The sequence below is a fragment of the Triticum urartu genome, chromosome 1, assembly GCF_003073215.2.
Source record: "Triticum urartu cultivar G1812 chromosome 1, Tu2.1, whole genome shotgun sequence".
NCBI lineage: Eukaryota > Viridiplantae > Streptophyta > Magnoliopsida > Poales > Poaceae > Triticum > Triticum urartu.
Window position 1 is genome coordinate 308,478,145 of NC_053022.1, and position 22,915 is coordinate 308,501,059.

The following is a 22,915-nucleotide window of genomic DNA, read 5'->3' on the forward strand; positions in this document are numbered from 1 at the left end:
TCCAATTACGCTTTATGAGGTTGTCCTTAGTTAAAATAACTTGTTTATGGACAAACCACATAAACACTTTTATTTTCAAAGGAACTTTGACATCCCAGACATGCTTGGACGTAGGAATGGAGTTTGAATTAATAACATCAATATACATTGATTTAACCGTAAATACTCCAGACTTAGTCAGTTTCCAGCGTAATTCATCGGGTTGTTGTGAAAGCTGGACTTCCATCAATCTCCTAACTAGATGGAGCCATTCTTCCCAACGATTGCCCGCTAGCGTTCGTCGGAACTGAATATTAAGGGGGCTAGATTGAAAGACCGATGCAACGAACACCTCACGTCGTTGAGCAATACGGTATAAAGACGGATATTGGATGGCCAAGGGTGTCTCGCCAAGCCAAGTATCCTCCCAGAAACGTGTACTCGTGCCGTTTTCAATGACAAACTTCGTCCTATTAAACAACGACTGTTTGACTTTCATCAAGCCTTTCCAGAAAGGCGAATCGGTCGGCCTGACAGTAACCTGGGACAAAGTTTTTGTCTGGAGGTACTTGCTGCGTAGGATTTGAGCCCACATAGCATCATTCTTCAATGAGAGCTTCCACAGCCACTTGCTAAGAAGGCATTTATTCTTAACTTCTAGATTCTCAATACCTAGACCCCCTTGGTCTTTTGGTCTACAGATGATGTCCCATTTACCAAGCCGATATTTTCTTTTAAGCTCATCACCCTGCCAAAAGAAACGCGATCGATAGAAGTCCAGTCTCTTCCTAACACCAACTGGGACCTCAAAGAACGATAGGAGAAACATTGGCATACTCGTGAGCACCGAGTTAATCAGGATTAATCGGCCTCCGTATGACATGAGTTTACCCTTCCAACAACTCATTTTTTTCTCGAACTGATCCTCAATGCACTTCCACTCTCTGTTAGTCAACCTACGATGGTGGATTGGAATCCCCAGGTAAGAGAAGGGTAACTCTCCCAACTCACACCCAAACAATTGCCTATAAGCCTCCTGTTCATCTTTGGCCCTACCAAAGCAGAACAACTCGCTCTTATGAAAGTTAATCTTTAACCCGGTCAATTGTTCAAATAGGCATAACACCAGCTTCATATTTCTCGCCTTGGCCAAGTCATGCTCCATAAAGATGATTGTATCATCAGCGTACTGAAGGATGGATACACCTCCATCAATTAGATGAGGTACCAATCCACCTACTTGACCATTTTCCTTAGCCCTTCCTATCAAAATTGCTAACATATCCACCATAATGTTAAACAAGATAGGGGACATCGGATCTCCTTGTCTTAGGCCTTTATGTGTCTGGAAGTAATGACCTATGTCATCATTAATTTTAATTCCCACACTACCTTTTTGCGTAAATGATTCAACCTGTCGGCGCCAGGCTTCATCAAAACCTTTCATATGCAATGACTGTTGGAGGAATGGCCATTTGACCTTATCGTACGCTTTCTCGAAATCCACCTTAAAAATTACTCCATCTAATTTTTTGGAATGGATTTCATGGAGTGTTTCATGCAGGACGACCACCCCTTCAAGGATATTTCTGTCCGGCATGAAAGCAGTTTGAGACTGTTGCACCACAGAATGCGCAATCTGTGTGAGTCTGTTTGTCCCGACCTTGGTGAAAATTTTGAAACTAACATTGAGGAGACAGATCGACCTAAATTGCTCAATTCTCACCGCATCCGTCTTCTTGGGAAGCAGTGTGATAGTCCCAAAATTCAAGTGAAATAATTGAAGCTGGCCAGAGAACAGATCATGGAACATAGGTAGTAAATCCCCCTTAATAATGTGCCAGCACTTTTTATAGAACTCTGCCGGGAATCCATCCGGTCCGGGAGCCTTATTGTTTTTCATCTGCGTAATAGCATCAAACACCTCCTTCTCCGAGAACGGGGCAACCAGAATATCATTATCGGCAGCCGATAGCTGAGGCACATCCTCAGTCCCGGACTCATCGAGGGACACATAATTATCCTCCGGAGGTCCAAACAACTGCTTATAGAAGTCGGTTATATATGTTTTTAGGTTATCCTGGCCTAAAATAGTACCCTCGTCTTGCTCAAGCTGAAAGATACGCTTCTTTCTGTGCTTGCCATTGGCTATCAAATGGAAGAACTGAGTATTCGCGTCCCCTTGGACCACTTTGCGGACTTTAGCACGCAAAGCCCACTTCAATTCTTCTTCGCGGAGCAGTTCTTTCAACCTCTTCTCCGCCTCATTTTTAGCCTGAAGCTCAGTTGACGTTAAGATAGTGGATTCGGCCTGTATGTCCAGGGCCTGTATAAGAGCAAGGAGTCTATCCTTTTCCATCTTATACACACCACTGAGGTGCTTAGCCCAGCCCCGTAAGAAACTCCTCAAATGCCTAATCTTATTCTGCCAACGCTCTAACGCAGTCTTGCCTCCAACACCTCTATCCCATTCCCTGGCAATCAAGTCCAAAAACCCCTCACGTTCAAACCATGACATCTCGAATGAGAAGGTGTTCTTGTTACCCACATGGTTCGGCTTACCTGAGTCCACGAACAATGGGGTATGATTAGATATTCCCCTTGAAAGAGCTTGCACCGTCACCAGAGGGAACTTTTGTTCCCACTCCACGCTCGCAAGAACTCGATCAAGTTTTTCATAGGTTGGGTGTGGCAGAGCATTAGCCTAGGTGAACTTTCTACTAGAAAGCTCTATCTCTCTCAGATCCAAGCTTTCAATAATGGTATTGAACATAAACGATCATCTGCCGTCAAAGTTATCATTGTTCTTCTCCTCTCTCCTCCTGATGATATTGAAGTCACCTCCAACTAAAATTGGAAGCTGTTCTGACCCACAGATACGAACAAGGTCCGCCAGAAACTCCGCTTTAAGCTCGGGCTGTGCGGCACCATACACCGCCACCAAAGCCCAGTTAAAACCATCTATCCTAGACCTGACTCGAAACTTCACCGCGAAGTCGCCCATCACTACACTTCGGACTTCAAGCGAATCGCATCTCACACCTAGTAAGATACCACCCGATCTTCCTCGCGGAGGGAGGCAATGCCAATCAAAATCAATACCACCCACCAGAGAAGAGAGAAACTGGGGCGCAAAGTTATCTCTACCCGTCTCCGATAGAGCAACAAAATCTAACCTCTGCTCTAAAGCTGCCTCAGCAAGGAATCTTCTTTTAGCCAAGTCCTTCAGACCTCTGCTATTCCAAAAAATTCCTCTCATAATTCATCATGGAATTTTTTAGTGGTACGAATCCTAGCACTCCTACGAACTGCGGAATCGGGATAGATCTTCCGTTTCCACTTACGCTTAGGTTTACTAAGCTCCGTCGCCCGGTCCTCATGACCGGGTTCACATATATTACTATCATCATTCTCTAGGGGTATATCATCTTCCTCAGAGTCATGATTGGGGGATGCTAGATCCGCACACAGATTATCGAGCACTCTAACCCCTAACGCATCAATCTCATCATCATTCATTGGTTTAACTGCTGCAAGATTACGAATAGTCTCTAAGGCACGTTCCGCCTCCAAATCTAATAAATCATTCACCGAATTGGTAATCTCACTATCTGTAGCACCTAGTGAAACTCCTAATTGGTTTGCATTATTTATAATCTCCTCATTAGAAAAATGCAATAAGGAATTAGATAGGTTGACGGACATACCAGAAGACAAAGCAGCCTCCTGAAGCTTGGCCGCCCTCATAGCGCACCGCTGCTGCATATCATCCACCTCTGGGATGTCGAGGATGCGAGCACTGATCCGTCTCCCCTCTGCGATAGGGTCCGGGATCCCGCCAAACGCGACAACCTCCTCCCTAGTAAAACCTGGCTCAGAGTCCCTCAAAGGGTCTACCGAGGTTACCAAAGAAGGCGTCTGCGGGCTCCCGATCCCCTCAGACGAGAGTCCCACACTAGGGACCCCGGTCATGGGTAGGAGCGAAGAGGAAGTGACGGGGGCCGCCTGCCCGCGCTCTCCTCCCACCCCAGCCTCCGGCTCAGTCGGATGAGCCATCGGCGAGGGAGAAACGGTCCTCCTGATCGTCGTGGGCGAAGGAGAAGCCAGGGCCTCCTGCCCCAGCCCCCTCCCCCCCAACGCAGCTGCTGCCGCGGTGGTAACCGCCACCATCTGAGTAGCAGGAGCCGAGACCGCCTGCCTCGGGCTCCCGCTCCTAGCACCGGCCGACCCCCTCGGGGCCGGCGTCACCGGCGCCACCGAGGTCGCGAGGGCCGCCTGCCCGAGCGCTCCTCCTGCCGGCGCCGGAGATGAGGGGCCCGAGGCCGCCTGCCCCGGACCGCCACCCCCACACCCGGCCGTAGACGGACTCAAAGGTCCCGTCAACGCACCACCTTGGGGCTCGGACGCCCTGGGAGAGATCGCGGTCAGAAGGGGAGAGTGAGGGGCCATCTGCCGAGGCTCCTCCCCCCTTCCAACAGCTGAGGTTGTCAGAGAAACCGACACCTCCGGTTCCTCTGGCACTGGGTCCTCAGCAACATCGAAATCCAGCGGAGGGAGCGACCGCTCCAGTACCTTTGTGGATTTTTCAATGGTTAAAATTGTTTGTTCATTTTTCCTGTTGCAGGTATGGTTATTTGTGTTTTATTGGGCTGTAAATAAAAAATATTGTCTTGATTGGCTGTGTTTTTCTGGATGGTTGTTCATTTTTTTCATGGCGCAAAATCGGCAGTGGAATTTTTTTTCTCTATCATTCCTTTTCCACTCTTACAAACAATTTTTTACATTGAATGTGTCCTTGTTGATATTTTTTATAGTAACAATATTCTTTTTTTTGCAGTTCCAAAATGGAAGTAACAGTCATGTACGTGTGCTGAAATTTGAAATGTGTGTTCCTGTTTTTTAGACCACATTTCCCCCTAGAGTTTGCTCTGCTTTTTTTTGTTGGCTAGTAGTCACTTAGTCTCTTTTGATACTTCCTTTTTTTTCTTGTTTTTCTTATTTCTTATTTCATTTTCCTCTTCTTCATTTGTTTTTACTTTTTGTGTTTAACTTTATGCATTTTAAAAAAGATATGAATTGTTTTGTTGTTGTGAGTCGCAATTGTAAGTGTTGTCCTCGCTCCACAGCTGCACATTTTCAATACGACTGCAAATTAGGGAACAGAAGTAATTTGTTGGGAGAGTAGATTCATGTCTTGTACTAGACACATAATTGTATGCCACCCAACTGCAACTGCATGTCTTTAATATGACCACAACTTTGTATGAAATGGATAAAAGTGTTTGTTGAAGTTGAGTTGCATGTCCATCACTAAATATGCAACTGCAAATGTCGACCCGACTCACAACTTTGTTTGATTTTTCTTTCATTTTTTACGATTTTTGTTTGTTTTATATTTTTTATTTATTTTTTTCTTTTATTTTTCCCTTTTTCAAATTCGGGAATACAATTTTTTGTGAATATTTTTATAAATTTGGAAACATATTTTTTATTTTTTGTGAACACCTTCTAAATTCTTACATATTTTTTGTACGGAATTACTAAATCACATCTAAATTATTTTTAATGATGTCTCGTCTAAATTTGCTACCTTTCGATTTAGTTTCTGTAATTTTTGTGCAAGCGCTCAACCCCTGACTCGCTGGTCATTGTTTGGTTGCCGCACATCCTTTTGTTGGCATGTTTTCCTTCACTTTTATCAACACATTATCGTGTTGTGTTGGTTGTTTCGGTGTGTTGCCTCTAGACCGCGAAGTAGATTTGGAAGATACGTGAAAAAGAGAGCTCTATCACAATTGTTGGCTTCAAAGTTCATTTTGACACTATTTTACATTGGTTCTAAGCTTCACCACCAATATGAGATCTAGCAGTGTCTCATCTAAGTTGTAATGCCCCGAACACACTCGTCGGTTACTGGTCGTTATTCTTTGCGGGATTTAGACTGGCCTCACAGATCAACACTGGTCTTTCCTGTGCACTTTGTCCTTATTTGTGTGCACCTGGGACCAACTTTCCAGTAGGTCACCTATTTTGGAATTGCTTCAAACTGAGCACACTTAACTTTAGAGATCTTTTTGAATGGGCTCTTGAAAAAGAAGGAATTTCCTATTTATATGAGTAGTCTATCATCCTAATAAGTCAGGCTCTCACATACACCCTCACTTAATGGAACCGATGTTCTTGTCAGCCCAGAGGAGCGTTCCCTCTTGGCACATACGTATGCACGTCTAGTCCAACACATGTGCCATGTTGTGTGCCACGACGGGTCACAAACGTCATGCACAACATGGGTGCGCACCTGACTCACAAACATCCGTGTAATCACGAGGGTCGGCTCTGATACCAACTTGTAATGCCCCGGAGACACCCACTGGTTACTGGCCGTTACTCCTGGTGGGATCTGGACTCGCCTCAGAGATCAACACTACTCTTTCCTACGCACTTTTGTCATCACTCGTACGCACTTGGGACCAACTTCTTAGTCGATCACCCATCCTAAAATTGCTCCAAGATAAGCATGTTTAACTTTATAGTTATTTCTGAATGGGCTTCCGAAAAGGAAGAAATTCCTTGTTGATATGAGTAGTCTATCACCCCTAATAAGCGGCTCTAGCATAAGTTGTTGTCCGTTGAATCTTGTTGCTGTAATTTTCATGTAAACTCGTGATCTTATGTTGTTGGTCAACCTATTCAACATATCTTTGTTCTGTTTTGTCCACTTGTCGGCTCCGTTCGTGTTGCACATTTTTTTGGGCTTCCTTTGCTTGTGCTCTTTGTGGCCCATTTCATCTACCCTGCGTTGTATAAGTGGAAAAAACAGCCTATGTCGGTTATGGTTGCCTATTTTTATTCTTCGCCCTAATTGCAAGTCCACCATTGACTTGCAATTGGGCTCTAGGTTTTTATGTTGCAATTAGAAGTTCACATCAACCTTCAACTTGGGTGAGGGGCCAATTTTTATGTCAGGTACAATTTTATCTTAAATACGCAAAATGTGAGCCTTGATCCTCATAGTTACTAGTCCACATTTTCTTTTTTGCCCTTTTTAGCTGCTCAACATTGTTTTTTTCGTTACTCTTTTTTTTCGAATGTCCCAGTTGCAAGCCCATCTTTTGACCTGTTTTGTTTTTTGAAAGATATGCAACCGAGTCAGAGGGACCCAAGTTTTCAAAAAAAAATTAAGCTACCATTCATATGATTTTTAGTTCCCATTGCATTGAGCTAGTTCCCAACCTTTCTTTGAAATCTCATAGTTGCGTAGGAATGAGACACACCCTTTTGAGTCATATCCCTTTGTATACGAGGCTAGTTTCTTCACCAATTCAAAAAATGTTGTGGAACTTTAAAAAATATTAGCGTTTTTAAAATTTCTGTTCACCAATTAAAAAATGTTTGCATTTAATAAAAAATCTAGATTTTTTTGTTTTCAAATATTGCTTCATATTTCAAAGATGTTCACATATTCCAGTTTTTGTTTTCATAAACTCAAAAATGTTCTGGAATTTTTAAATTTTCTTCACAGTTTCAAAAATGTTTAGAAATTTTTTAAATTTCTCGCGTTTAACAATAAATATTTGTAATTTTGAAAAAAGTTCAAAACTTGAAAATTTGTTTGCAATTTTCTAGTAATGTTCAATTATGTGCTACCATTTGTTGTTTAAACTACGCGCTACTAATTTATCCCTATAACTAGTAGGTCTCCGTGGCTTGCAAGATGAGTGCACCAACAGAAGGTTCGCGGTTCGAACCATTGCACTAACTGGACTTTTTTTGTATTTTTGCAAGCGACTGCTTGTTGTCAGTTTGACACTGGGCCGACCTAATTGGAGAAGCTCCCGTCGTTCTGGGCTGGGTGTCCTGGGCTACAAATAGAAAACAACAAGAAAACGAAACAAAACAAACAAACAATATGATGCTAAAAAAACAATACAATGGTGGGGAGGGCTGTTTTGGCTTTGGGGTGCATATGCTCCCTAATAAAACAGTAAATTCAAAATAAATAGTAAATAAAATAATAAAATTCTGATATTCTTTGTAGATGTTCTTGTTAGTGTAACAAGCGTACTTAATAATTTTCATGCGAAACGGGATGATGGTGCTTCATCGTTGAAAAAAAAATAAGTGTAACATTTGGAGGTAACATTTGTAGTTCGACTTGTCTTTTTTTTGCATAGATCAAAATACTTAAGCTTTCCTCCTAAAAATTTGCAGGTAGCATTTTGGTGTGACAATGAACTCATAAAAAAATCATATTTTTTACATTTGCAAAAAAAATTTGTGGGTAGGAGCATATGCTCCCAAAAGCCGAATTGAATTTCCGTACAATGGTGGGGCTTTATTTATCTGATGATGTGGGATGATGTCATAGTTAGATGTGAGGTACTATCTCATATTTAGATGTGACATATTCGGACCCTTAATCTATTGGCTACAAGTTTATAATAATTGTTACCTCGCAAAAAAAGTTTAGAATAATTGTTGCAATTGTAATATAGAAAAAGAGGGCAAGGATGGAACCAGAATTGGAGTAGTTTGTAATCCTCTATAACAATAAGCTCCCTAATTTTAAGGGGCTCACAATCATATTTTTTTTGAATAAAAAGGTAGAGCATTTTCTACCTTATGCATTCAAAACGGGTAAAAGTACCCGGATGATCGGAGTCATTTACATGAAGGTGATGTTAACGCCGCACACTATGTGCAGCAGGCCATCACCAGACCTGTAAGGATACAAGCAGAAGGTGGGAAAAGGAGAGGCGATTTCTCCAAAAGGCTAATTAGGAGCGAGAGCATTTTCCCAGAGAAAAAGGCTATGTCTATCATGTGGTTTAGCGCGTAGGCTCCATAGCCTGACGAGATCGGCAACCTTGCTGTATAGTTGCCTCTCTTTCCAAAAGGACCCATCAAACACCTAAGAATTCCTGGCTTTCCAAAGGGCGACTGCGCATGCTGTGAAGAGAACATGCCACTTGTGCCGTGTCGAGACCGTGACTGTTGTGAACACAAGAGATCTCCTGCTCCAATAGATGACGAGGCAAGGTCTTGTATCCTTATCTTGGACCATAGGGCTTGAGCTAGCTTGCATCTTAGCAAGATGTGGTTCATTGTCTTCGCGGCCGGGCATAGATCACACCCGTTATGTGACATAAGTCTGTCCCAATGCTTTTTTAGCATATTGTCTCGAGTGTTGTGTCTGTCCTGGAGGGCAATCCACAAGAAAACATGGTACTTGTGCGGTATGATCCTGTCCCAGATATATTTAGCTGTCGGACAAAGCTTCCCTCGGAAAGTGAACAGCTTGTAGAAGTATGCGGTGGTAACAGAATTGTCTCCCAGAAGAGGCACTCTGGCGTCTGGCGTACCTTCGTGTAGCTGCACATTACTCAAGAACGCAGACATGACCTCAAGCTCATGTGTTGCTATGGAAGAGAGGTTTGGATGTAGTTGAATGTTCCATTGCCCATCTGTAAATTGAGAAGCATCTGTGCAGAATTTGGATGTGGAGAAGGAGAAAAGAGTCGGGAAGCATGTCATGAGTCGACCACACTCGAGCCAATGGTCGTTCCAGAAGGCAGTACCCTGTCCTTGTCCCCAACCTTGCATTTGGTAGCCTCCATAACCACACGCAAGGTGGATTTGAAGCCTCTCTAGATAGCGGTGTCCCGATGTTGTGAAGACCAGGCGATTTCCTTGTGACAGTATGTGTGTGCAAACCAACTGTAGCATGGAGCGTCACACTGTTGCAAGATCTTAGCCATGAACTTGCAGACAAGGGCCCTGTTGTGTGCTGCAAGGTCTCTTACCCCCAATCCTCCATGCTCTTTTGGCAATGTGACCACTTCCCAAGCGACTACGCATTGTCCTCCCTTTGCCTGGTTCTTTCCATGCCATAGGAAGCCCCTTAGGATTTGTTCAACCTTGTCCAACGATTGTTGTGGCCATAGAAAACAGCCCATGAAATAACTAAGGATCGCTGCCAAGACTGCATTAACCAAAGTGAGACGCCCCCCCTAAGACAGAAAAGTTGCAAGCCAGCCAGACAGTCACTTGTCCACTTTGTGTATCACCGGCATCAACAGGCCATGTGTGATCTTGTTGAGAGAGAGGGGTAATCCCAGGTACGTGCACAGGAAAGCTATCACTAGACATTGCAGAACATCTGCAATACTGTGACAAGTCTATAGGTCAAGGCATACTGGCATGAGAGTGCTCTTGTGGTAATTGATCTTAAGTCCCGTGAAATCACTGAAAGCCTGTAGAATCCGTTTGATAACACGTGCTTGCTGGATGTCCCCTTGCATTAAAATCAATGTGTCGTCCGCGTACTGCAGGATCGAGAAGGGGCCATCGCCTCCAAGTGGGTGCATAAGGTTCCCCGCTTGGTGCTCCCTTTTGCAGAGCTGTTGCAAAACATCGGCTGTCAGGATGAAGAGGTAAGGAGAGAGGGCATCCCCCTGCCTTAAACCGCTTCTTGAAACGATCCTCTCCCCAAAAGATCCATTGATTATTATCTTGGACGAGCTAGTTGTTAGGATATCGTGTATCCATCGGACCCATCTGCTTCCAAAACCTCTGGCTGCAAGGATGAGCTTCAGAGCATCCCAGCTGACACTGTCGAATGCTTTCTGGAAATCTAACTTGAGCACTAGCATTGGCCTTCTCCTCTTCTTTGCCTTCTGAACCAACTCGGCTGCCAGTGCAAATTTTTTTGCTATGCATCTTCCAGACAGAAAACCAGACTGTAGAGGGTGTATGAGGCTTGTAATGAAATGTTGTAGTCGGACTGCTAGAACCTTTGTTGCAAGCTTGGGTACACTGTGGACCAAAGCAATGGGCCTAAAATCCCTAATATCCGTTGGGTTCTCTTTCTTCAGTAGTAACACGATATTGGCAGTGTTGATGCCGCTCAGATCAGTGCCATGGTCATAGAAAGCTTGGAAAAACCTCATTAAGTCCTCCTTTAGTAGCCCAGTGAAGCTCTTGTAGAACTCAGTAGTGAAGCCGTCAGGCCCCGGGATTTTATTAGTCGGAGCTTTCTGAATAACTGTTGCAATTTTGGTCTAGGTGAAAGGCACTTCCAAAGCACTTAAATCAGCCTGGTCGTATAAGCTCCTGGGGTCCAAAGATGGCATTGACACCGATTGGCTGCCGAAAGATATCAGTGAAGAACTGAGTGGCAATTTGAAGCTTGTCATGATCGCTGTAAAACTCTGTACCATCCTTAACTAGCAATTTAATTTTGTTTTTTCTGTGCTGAAAGTTGGCGGCTGCGTGGAAAAACTTAGTGTTCTCATCTCCCAGGGTGTAGCCTCTTATTTTGGCTCTTCTCCTCCAAAAACTGTTTTGCCATAGAATAATTTGTTGTGCCTTGGAGTTGGCATGGTTCGTGAGAGAGGCCTCCAGCCTAGATAAAAGCCTTCTCTCCTCCACAGAGTCAAGGTACTGAACAACGTGTTTGCAGTTGGCTAGAGTGTCCTGCATGGGTGATTTCTTACGTTCCCAGGCCCTGATAGCGGCTCTCGTCCTTCTTAGTTTGAAACTAAGCAAAGTAGCGGCTGAGTCGAGCTGTCTGGTTTATCTTTCCCAACTTTGTGTTATCAGATTTCTGACTTCTGGGATGTGCAACCAGTGGTTCTCAAACCGGAAGAAAGAGCTTTTGGATGCCTCCCTTGAGAAATCCACACCAATGAGCACGTGATCTGAGGTTGTAGCAGAGAGGGCAGCAGCGGAGGTGTTGAGGAAACCTAGGTTCCATTTTGCGTTAACAAGCACTCTGTCGAGCTTTACCAGAGTTGGCTCCGCTCTCTTGTTGGACCAGGTAAAGCTTCTGTTGGCAACTTCAATATCGTCAAGGGCATGGTCTCTAATCCATGCATTGAACCTGTCCATCAAGGCCCAATTCTTCCTTCCTTGCAACTTCTCGTGCTCAAATCTGTACATGTTGAAGTCCCCTATGATGATCCAGGGCCCCGTTACTTGCTCCGTTGTGTGGCTCATTACCGCAAAGAACTCATCCCTCTCAGCATCGTCACACGGGGCATACACAGTGGAGAGGACAAAGCTGTCGTTGTTGCTCCTGGACTAAAAACTTACAGATATGGTGAATCTGTGCTTTAAAATCTCCGAGCCTGAGATGACATTGTCATCCCAAGCCAAGAGCAGGCCTCCAGCTGTTCCACTGGCCGACATGTATAAGAAGGATCTTTGAGTTCTGGGGAGGAAGGAGGGTGCCTTGATCGTGTCCACGACCTGCAATTTAGTCTCCTGCAGGCAAACAATACTTGGGCGACTAGCAAGTAGTCCATATTTGACCAAAGAGCATTTGTCAGAGTCACCAAGCCCTCTAACATTCCAATTAGCAATCCGCATGAAGGAAAAGAGAACACTTGACTAAAGGAGAAATGACCATGGTAGTGAGAGAAACCAGGGGAAAGGCTTGATTGTAATAAGTGAAGTGCTGCTCAGAAGAGCTTACAAAGTTTAGAATGCAAATGACAGTGGAAGGGAAACATGTAGCACAATGCAGATACATAGCCCAGCAGGACCAAACACTAGATGGATGAACTACGATACAATGCAGAAGCAGAAGTAAACAGCCCTTGGGGGAGGCTCTAACTAACATGCTACTGAACACCCTGGTAGACTTATCATGAGCAGATCCGGTTGACTCGAAGGAACCAGTGGCAGCACCTGACACATCAGAAGAGGACGAGCTTGCATCCATGCAGATTGCCTCAAAGTTCATGTCGCAGCACCGGGCGAGCAGCTTGGCCTTGCCCCTGGTGAGAGACCTTGGGGTGCCCTGGAGTGGCAACTCGACGACCGAGGCCGCCTTGACGGTCTTGCTCTTCTTCCGACCCGAGGAGCGGTGGCGTCTGCCCTCCCCGGCAGCCGTGCCGACGGAAGCCTTGCATTTGGAGGCGCGCTCGATAGGGTCGATGCGGATCCCGTCATACAGTTGCCGAATGCGCGGGCTCCGGCGGGGGGAGGCGACGTGGGCGCTTGGGGCTAGATCCGCCGCCACCTCTGCGGCCTCTGCCGCTGCCGTCGTAAGCGTGACCGACTGGGGTGGCCCCGGTGGTCCTTCTGGCATTGGGTGGGCGGCGGTAGCAGTCGCAGCCGAGGGGTCCAGGAGCTGCAGGGTGGGTGGGTGGCTCTGTTGGTCGGCGGCGGTGGGTGGGAGGGATGGAGCACGACAGTTGCGGAAGCGAGTAGCAACTTCAAGAGGCAGAACTGCGCAGGCCCTGTGTTGCATATCAATGCATGCGATAGGTGAGAGAAAGCCCATGGGCAACAAGCCAACTAGCGGGCCGGGCACGGGACGAATAGGCCTCATGCAAATCGGCCTAGTTATCATCACTTGATGGGCATGTGCCCTAATCTGGGCTAAGGATCTGTTTAGCCTAGGGAAGCGATTCTCGCCCGCGAGCGAAAGCAGAGGCCCAACATCAGGGATCAACGAGTTCGGGATGAAAGCTTTGGGTGGATGGCTGCAACCGATAGAAGGTAGCAGGGGCAGTGTGGGGGAACAAAATTCTCCTGAGAGGGTTTTAGGCCAGAGCTTAAAGATGATGGATCTGCAAGTGTGGTGTTCGATCTTTCCCAGAGTGAAATCAAAGCAAAGGAAGTGGGTGTGGTTCATGTTGGCTGGACTGACCACAACAATGCCAGAGGCCGTGCGATTGTTACTCATCTTGACAGAGAAGGTGAAGCTTAGGGTGTCGGCATCGAAGACGGCCTCGACATGTGGCCGCCTGACCTCAGTGCCGAGGAGGACGGATTTGCATCTTAGATGCTATCGATGCCTATCCTACAACCACTGGCGCAAGGATTGTAGAGACCCCGTTGTCCGCTGGCTCTGCCGACAAGTGGGCCATGTGGTATCCCAATGCCACTCCTGACGCGGCCCATCGTCTTCGCGCGCTGCCCCCTGACCTCCTTATAACACGGCGGCCATGCCTCCCGCTCTCCCAAGCCCTCCAGCCCGCTCTGCTCCTTCAAGCTCTCTTGTCCTGCTTCCTCCCGAGCCCACACCTCTCACCCCCATGGGACCTGTCGCCCGAGGCCTCCCCACCTCCCTGGATGTGCACTACCCACTTCTTCCAGATCAGAATGCCCTAGTTTGACCCATCAACATCTCTCCTCCCATGCCCGGCTTTCTTCCATGGCTTAAACGCCTCTTCGCGGATCGGCTCAACATCACAGATGTCCGGTTCGCCGGGTGCGCCACTGGCACTGTGTTTGTAGTCTTTCTTCGAGAGGCGGAGCAAGTGGCCGCCATGAGAGCCAACCTGCTGATGCCTGATACTCGTAGGGTTGACATCCTTCCACACAATGCCGGGGACAATTCCTTTACCTTCTCCTTCCGCCACATAGTGAGCCTATCCCTAGAGAAGATGCCACTCGAGCTATGGGATCACAAAGGGGTCTCATCCAGCGTGGCTCGCTTTGCTAGCCTGCTAGGGTGAGCCATGCCTGTCTGCACGGGAATGACTTCTCCAGCATTCTTGTCCTCGTCAAAGTCGAAGCTCTCCAACACATCCCACATCACCTCGCTTTCCACCGCATCGATGGCGCCGACATATATGCCGGCGTCGTCATTAACGAAGTCTGGGACGTGGCACACACGCTGGGCTCGCACTCCTCCCCACCCCTCCATCCCAACAGTCACCACCACCCCGACAACGGTGACCACGGTCCGACCCGTCGGATCAGGCGTGGGCATGCCAACCCACACGCCTCACGGGCAACTAACGAAACCATGGCTGACCGCGCCTTCTGAGCCTTCCAGTACCCCCACTTTGCCACGCTTGGCGATATCCTTGCCATGATCAAGCTTTCGGCTAAACCTAGGATCCGGAAGGTAGACACGTTCGTTATCCCCACCATTGATGAGGTGGCACACGAAGACGAGGACCGGCTTTGGCTCACAATCAATTGAGCTCTCCAATTGAAATTTGGTCACCCGATTTTGTTCGGGTCAACAATTTCTCAAAGCTCTCTCATTCAATTCTTTTATACTAGACTTTATGCCTTCTAATTTTTAAGGCCTTGCAATTAGTTGGGGTCTTTAATTTAAAATTAATTCACTCAATTTTCACTGGTAAAACAATTTCTCAAGGAGCTCTTCCATTCAATTATTTTAATTCACTAAGTCCCTAATTTTGAAGCTCTTCAATTCGATTGAGGTATTCAATTATGGATTTCGTGTACGATTTTCATCAGGCCAATCATTTTTTAAATCAATCAGCAGCAACCGGTCTATAATAATATATGATACTATAGTAACAATATAGTACATGCAGCTATGGACGCAGAAATTCCCCATATAAATGTGGGTTTCTTCGTGGATAACACAGAACCACATCGGGAGAGACCTCAAATCATCGAATTATATTGAAAAAAAGACTCCATCACCCCCCCCCCCCCCCCCCCCCCCCCCCGCCAAATTAAATATTTCATCAATTCTAAAATATAAGAGGTATTAGTTTGAAAGTCAAATTCCTTTAACTTGGACCAAGCTCAGAGCCAAAAATGTCAACATCCGCAACATTAAACAAAACAATATAGAAATTAATTTCAAGATGAATCTAATTATACCGATTTGGTATTATGGATTTTAATATATTTATCTACAAATTTGATCGAACTTAGACAGGTTTGACTTTAAAAATATATAATACACCTTATATTTTGAAACAGAGTGAGTAATGTTTTTTAGAAAATCCAACACCAACGACACAGCAAAACACGTCCAACCCTTCTAGTCTATGGATGAAACGGAAGATTGAACAGATTACGGAATTGCGGAGAGCCGGGCCGGCCGGATACAAAATTGCGGTGTGCATCATGATCGCCCGGGCGTCAACGCGTGAGGATTCAGGCGTACGCATGGTGATGGGTGCTGCAGCCTCCGGCGTCTCTGTCGCCGCCTTTGACCTGTGTGCACGAGGTGTATGGAAGGACTATGCACGTACACGTATACGGGGGAATCGGTCATGTTTTTTTCTTTAAGACAAGGGAAATCGATCGATTTTATTTTTTTGGAGTCTGGGGAGTCGATCAAGTGTGCAATCACTTTTTTTAAGAGTTAAGAGCTTGTTCGGCAACTCTCCAACGCCTAGAAATCCTCAAATCCAGCTCTTGGATCTCATTTCCAGCTTCCCAACGAAAATCGCGGATTGGAAACACCGTTCGGCTACAGAACTTCTAAATCCAATGGCTAGTCCTGGGCTTGTAGCTGGCCGGCCCATTAAGCTCTTTTTTTTGAAGATGTACACCCGAAGGCATACATTACTTGTAATCATAATAGTAACGATACAGAGATGATACACATACAAGCAACATAAGACAAGGAAGATACAAGCGGTTGTACTGCTGCATACCGCCATCGCCGCAACTGTCAATCACCCACGACCTTCACCGTCGCCGGAGAAGGAGAGCATCAGAAGCTGATTCACATCTTGTTGTTAAAGAAACCCCTAGCTAGGACGCTTTAACGAGCCGCGATAGCCACAAACCCCAGAAGGCTAGATCTAGGCCGATAAGGAACATGGCCGGAGGAGACCTCCAAGCCTCTTCAACGATAGATCCGGGGCCAGCGCCAACCCACCCTTCAACACGCGGCCGGATTCTCCACCATCTCCCACAAATCCGCAGGAGCCAACACAGTCGCACTCCAAGAGCAACCCATCCCCGCCGATGTGCCAAGACGCAACGTCAGATCGAAGCCAGTCCAACAGCTTGGACTCCACAAGCCTCTCGCCGGTGCCAGCAACACCTCCGACGAGCAGGAGCACGGACTGGGAGACCATTATTCTAAAAAGAACCATCGACATCTGCTCCACCATGACACCGACAGAGGAAACATGAAAAAACTTAGAAAACTTAGGACTAAGCACACCTGAACGAGAAACTGGGGCTCCCCTCCCCCTCGTGATGAAGACAGCGATCGGGGGGGAAGGGGAGCGGCAGAAGCGCCGACGAACTTCCTGGATCTGGGAAACCGCCGTTGTTCGCAAGAGCGAGAGAGACGTGCGGTTATTCCATTAACCTTGTTTCTGGACTGGTAGGGAGGGAAGGGAGTCACTCCGGTCTTTTCTTCACTCGACGAAACATTTCCTTTCACTTCGCAGTGGCATCTCGCTGTAAATAACTCGAACTCCAACTTTTCCGATTTCTGGGATCCACGAAACACCAGCTCCCAGTTTTTGTACTACGATCCGTCTCAGATCCAGGAGCTAGCTTTCTAGAGCCAGGTCATTCGAAACAGCTCCACTCGCAAATTCAAAGAAGATGGAAGCTGGGCAGTTGTTGAACAGGTTGTGCAACCACCTTTTGTTTTGAGACAAAGTGTGCAACCACCTGTGTAGCGTACGTGACGTGAGCTGGGAAGCACACTATGTTGTGAGATTGGCAACAAAGCAACAATGAGTGCGTGCAGCCTGCTTCGGCCTAGTTCGGAGGTCTTAGTTTTTCTGGAAGGCAGACTCTGGGCCCGTTCGGAAGTGCTCTTGCTTCCCAAACGAGCCAACTTCTCACGTGAGCTGGGCGGGCTGGCTTCTTGCGGGAGCTGGACGAGCGTTTGGAGCAAAGCAAGCCAGACTTGGTGGGAGCTGTAGCGATAGGAAAACAGGAGCAAAGTAGGCCACATGGGACTGCAAAACGAATCGTGTTCTTGACTTGGCGATGGCATTCCTAGTAATTAAGCTAAACTTCTCCTCCGCCGTTTTGTGAAGGTGGGCTTGGGCAGCTTCTCAAATTTGCACTGGAGGCCGCCTCCACTTCTTGAAGCTGGCTTCGTGGAGCCGAAGCGTTCGGCCAGCTTCTCGCCTGCTTCCGAAGAAGCGCGGAGGAGGAGCACTTCCGAACGGGGCCTCCTGATGCACTAGTCTTGGGCCAACCTGATGCATAGGACCCTTTTTCTGATAGTTACTCTTTTTCTGGACCTGTATTTCTGTGCATTAGGGTTAGTTTATTGGGTTTAGCAACTGTTTGTTATGCAAGGACAAATGGGATGTGGTACAGTTCATGGGAAGCATGCGATAAACAAGTGACAGATTACAAAAACAGCTATCATAGAGGGTTTAAGAGTAGGTAGGCGGCAGATGATGCTTGCTCCAAGGCAGTGCACAAGCAAGCATGCAATGTTGAAGTTGGCAAGGCGGATCGATAATTTTGGGCTGAAAAACTTCATCATCATTGTCCAGTTTGTCGTGATTGCAGTGATATTTTATTTGTGTGATCGGTGTGTTCGTGTGTAAGATGTAGCTGATAAGCTCATCATGCAGGGTACAAGGTAAGCAGACCTCGCTGCCTGTATGCAACCAAGCAATGTGCAGTTGTATGAGCCTAACCAATGCGAGCAACCAAACACGATGTGTGGAGTCGTTGCTATGACACAGAGAAGCAATATACAGACAACCAATCAACATGCCTCAATCAGGCTGATCTGATATAAGTATGCAAAATGAAAAAAAAACGATATGGATAACCAAAAGAGCATGAAGAGATATTACTGTATACATGGATTAGATTACACGACGCGACCAAACCATCGAACGACGCACCTGCTCGACACACGCCATTGAAGTACCGAATTGGTCTGGAAGTATCTAACTTATGGCCTGTGTGCGCGATGGAGGACAATTTCCACCTGTTTGTACGATTCCCACTGGCTCAAGAGTTATACCGTGCCTTATCTTCAGTTTGGAACCTCCCTAGTCTGAATGGTATTTTAAACACTGGGCGAGAGTGGCTTCTTCAGATCCTTGAGCCTCTTGATGATATTCAGAAATGTATGCTTTTGATGACATTTTGGAGGAGCTGGTATGTGAGGAATGAATTAGTACATAACAAACCTGCACCTCCGGTGGTGGTGTCCTGCAGATTTCTTCAGAGTTATCTTGACTCCTTGATTGGGATTAAGCTGAACTCCAACACTGATCCGCACAAAGGAAAAGCAGTAATCACATATTATGCTCCCGGCAACTCAAACAGCGAGTCCGTGGACGAAGCAACGACGGGGTGGTGTACTCCTGCAAGTGGCTGGGTAAAACTAAATTCTGACAGAGCTTTTGTCTCGGAGGGGGAGGCTGGTGCAGGGGTGATGTTGAGAGATGAGTTGGGAACTATCATCTTCTCAGCTTGTAGGAAGTTGTACTCTTGTCGGGACGCGCTTGAAGCAGAACTTTGCGCATGTATACAAGGACTCTCGCTGGCTCTACAGATGAGTGATCTGCCTATCAATATCGGGTTGGATTCTTCCATTGCAGTCTCGCTCATACAGTGCAAAGGGGAGGATAGATCTATTTATGCGTCTATTGTTAGAGAAATTAAGTACCTTAAAGGTCTTCGTTTATTTGTATTACTCATATTTCTCGTTGTCAGAATAAAGCTAGTGATAGTTTGGCTAGATTTGCTAGAACTGAGAATAGGATCATGACATAGCTGGGATCAGGTCCTGCTGAGGTGGTAGAAGTTGCAAACAAAGATTGTATGACCACTATTATTGAGTAATACAAGTTGTTTTCCCGAAAAAAACGAAGTACATTTTTGCTCAAAAAATATAAGTACGGGCCTGAGACGTCATTATATACAGTTCACACATACTTCGCGCCAGCGTCGGCCGCCTGGCTAGCAGCTCGGAACGGCGACGTGGCATGCGACGATGGCCCTGTGGGCGGTGGGACTGCCAATATACCCACCGTACGCAGGGGTGCGCGCGTACTGGCAGAAGCATCCCTGCTGCGCCCGCAGGCTCGAGCAGCACGACGCCGACGGCGCCGCCCCGCTGATGATCGCCGCCGCGCACACCATCAGCTGCCCATCGTTGCAATGCGCCGTCGACGCCCTGCCCGACCCCGACTTGGCTCTGCCCGACGTCGACATCACCGCCGCCACCAGCGCGGCGACGACCAGCGCGGCCGCCACCACGCACGTCGCCACACGTGCCTTCCCCATGGCCTTCTGCATCATCTGTGCAACCGTGCGTGCGTACAGAGCCAACAATTATATTAACTGGCCCGTCCAACTCAAGTGCGCAGCATGATGGTGAAACTGGGAGTTGCGGCGTTCGTGCTACTTATAGGCTCTGGAAGCGAGTGCACGTACTTTACTTTGCATTGATATTCTCTCTTTGAGCGATGAAACTTCAGCATCGTCTCAAGCGGTCCTCTTTCTGCATCCAGTCGACAAAATTAAGCCACTGCACTAATCAGGATGTAACTGCCTTGGTATTGACATTCCCATGATTTTGTTGGATCGTTGCCCGGCAGACACCAATAAAAGGCAGTTAATTGGCTGCCGAACAAACAGACTTCGTTGATAAATGCTCAGGTTACAATCGGCCATAACAACTTGAGAAACAGCTTCAGACATTTTTCAGTACGAGCGAGAAATGCAATGCTAGGGTTTAACCGAACAAGCCCAAAGGCCTTGTTTGGTTAGGATACAATTCACATGGATCGTTAGGGATCACAGCCAGATCCACGTGGTGTTCTGTAAGGTTCTCATCTATATCTTCATGGAAATTCGAATCAAGTTCTTACAATTGGATCTCAGAGAGGGGAATTGAAGGGGAGAGGAAGAAGAACACGCTTTCTAGCTGGCCATCGTGCCATTTGCCTTTTGCCAAGTCTAGAAGCAGAGAGGGGAAAGGTACTTAAGGGGTTACAAGGCCTAAGGCCCATTCAGGGCCCGCAAGCCGAGCGGGCAGACGAGGCTTGCGTATGTGCCTGACTCTTGACTGTGCTTCCTCTTGCCGCTCTATTGTACCCGTGCCGCTGACAATCTTCCCCTGTTGAGATGCGGCTTGCCCCCAAGCCGGCGCCCTGGGAAACATTTGCTTCAGAGTTTCCAGATCCTCCCACGTAGCCAGTTCAGTTGAACCATTAGACCATTGGACCAGTACTTGCAATACTCGTTTGGCGCCACGCATCACCACACGTCGCTGAAGAATTAACGCAGGGATCTGCAGATGAGCCTCTGGTGGCGGCAGCGACCGCAGGATTTGCTGATCGGGCTTGAGAACCTTACGCAGCAGGGATACATGGAACACAGGGTGGACTTTACTAGATGCAGGCAAATCCAGGCGGTAGACAACTTCCCCCACACGTTCCAGTATCTTGTATGGACCAAAAAATTTATAGGCAAGCTTATGGTTGGTCCTCGGAGCAAATGAAGCTTGGATGTATGGCTGTAACTTTAGGAAGACTGATTCACCCACCTCAAACGTTCTTTCCGTCCTGTGTTTGTCTGCCTGTGCTTTCATCCGTTGTTGGGATCTTAAAAGTTGCTGTTTAACTGTGCTGAAAATCACTTGCCTCTGTTCCAACCACTGAGACAGATCATCGGAAGATATTGTACAATCAGGTCCAATACCAAAGTGCCTTGGAAGGTGCCCATATATAATCTCAAACGGGGTTCTGTCAGTGGCTGAGTGCCAATTGGTATTGTACCAATACTCACACAGGGATAGCCACTTAGCCCATTTAGTGGGGTGTGTACTGACAAAACATCTGAGATAACACTCGATCTGCTGATTAACACGTCCAGTTTGCCCGTCAGATTGAGGATGCCTCGCAGAGCTCATGCGCAATTGGATGCCCTGAGTATGTTGAAACAACTCTTTCCAAAACACACTTGTGAAAATGCGGTCACGGTCTGATACAATAGAGAGAGGCATACCATGTAACTTGTAGACTGTATTAAAAAAGGCTTCAGCCACTATCATTGCTGTAAAGGGATGATGAAGTGGGATAAAGTGGCCATACTTAGATAACTTATCAATCACCACCAGTATGCATTTGTAACTACCAGACGTCGGAAGCCCTTCAATGAAATCCATAGTTACCATCTCCCATGGAAGACTAGGTATTGGCAGTGGCTGGAGAAGTCCAGGGTAGGGGACTCGTTCAGGTTTCGCCTGTTGGCAGACCAGACAGTGTTGCATAGCCTGTTTGATAAAGGATTTCATACCAGACCAACGAAACAGTTGTCTAATTCTTCTGTAGGTGACAGGAAAGCCTGAGTGCCCCCCAAAGGTGAATCATGAAATGCCAATACCAGTTTATTTTGTAGTTGACTGTCAGCGCCCACCCAAATGCAATTATCAGTGCATAGAAGCCCATTTTTGAGAGAGAACTTGTTCTCTGCTGCTGGGTCAGCTGCCAAACGCTGTAATTTTTGTTGGCAGAAAGGGTCCTGACTATAACTTGCCAAGATTTCAGAAAGCCACAAGGGTTGTAGTGTTGACACTGCTTGCATTTCTGCATCTGCATGAGGCCTACGAGACAAGGAATCAGCAGCATTATTGTCTGATCCCTTCTTATAGACAATTTTGTACTGAAGCCCCATGAGTTTAGTTAATGCCTTCTGCTGCCAAGGTGTGTGTAAACGTTGCTCAAACAGACTAGTCAGGCTTCTATGATCAGTTTGAATCACAAACTCACTCTACTGTAGGTATTGACACCAATGTTCAACAGTCAGCAGAATAGCTAAGTATTCCTTTTCGTATACTGACAGAGCGCGGTTCCTAGGACCAAGAGCCTTACTGACATACGCTAGAGGATGCCCATCCTGTGACAGAACTGCTCAAATGCCCACATCGCACGCATCTGTCTCAACGACAAAGGTTTTTGTAAAATTGGGCAGAGCTAGTACTGGTGCTGTCATTAAGGCACGTTTTAGTTCTTGAAAGGCTTCCTCTTCACAAGATGACCAGCGGAAGATCACCCCCTTCTTCAGCAGTGCTGTTAGAGAACGACAGATGATTCCAAAGTTGCGGATGAATTTTCGGTAGTAGCTGGCCAATCCCAGAAAACCACGGACCTCCTTGACATTGGTTGGTGTAGGTCATGTCTCTATAGTAGAAATCTTACTTGGGTCTGTGGAAACTCCCGCACCGCTGATAATGTGGCCAAGATACCCTACTTCT

At 46.7% G+C, this 22,915-nt stretch overlaps 1 protein-coding gene across 1 annotated transcript; it reads right to left on the bottom strand.

Moving 5' to 3' along the window:
- Window positions 1-19,521: 19,521 nt before the first annotated feature.
- LOC125532856 (non-specific lipid-transfer protein 2P-like) lies at window positions 19,522-20,006 on the bottom strand. Its single transcript, XM_048696743.1, has one exon. The coding sequence runs from the start codon at window positions 19,954-19,956 to the stop codon at window positions 19,615-19,617; it is 342 nt and encodes a 113-aa protein (XP_048552700.1). The 5' UTR covers window positions 19,957-20,006; the 3' UTR covers window positions 19,522-19,614.
- Between the last annotated feature and the right edge of the window lie 2,909 nt (window positions 20,007-22,915).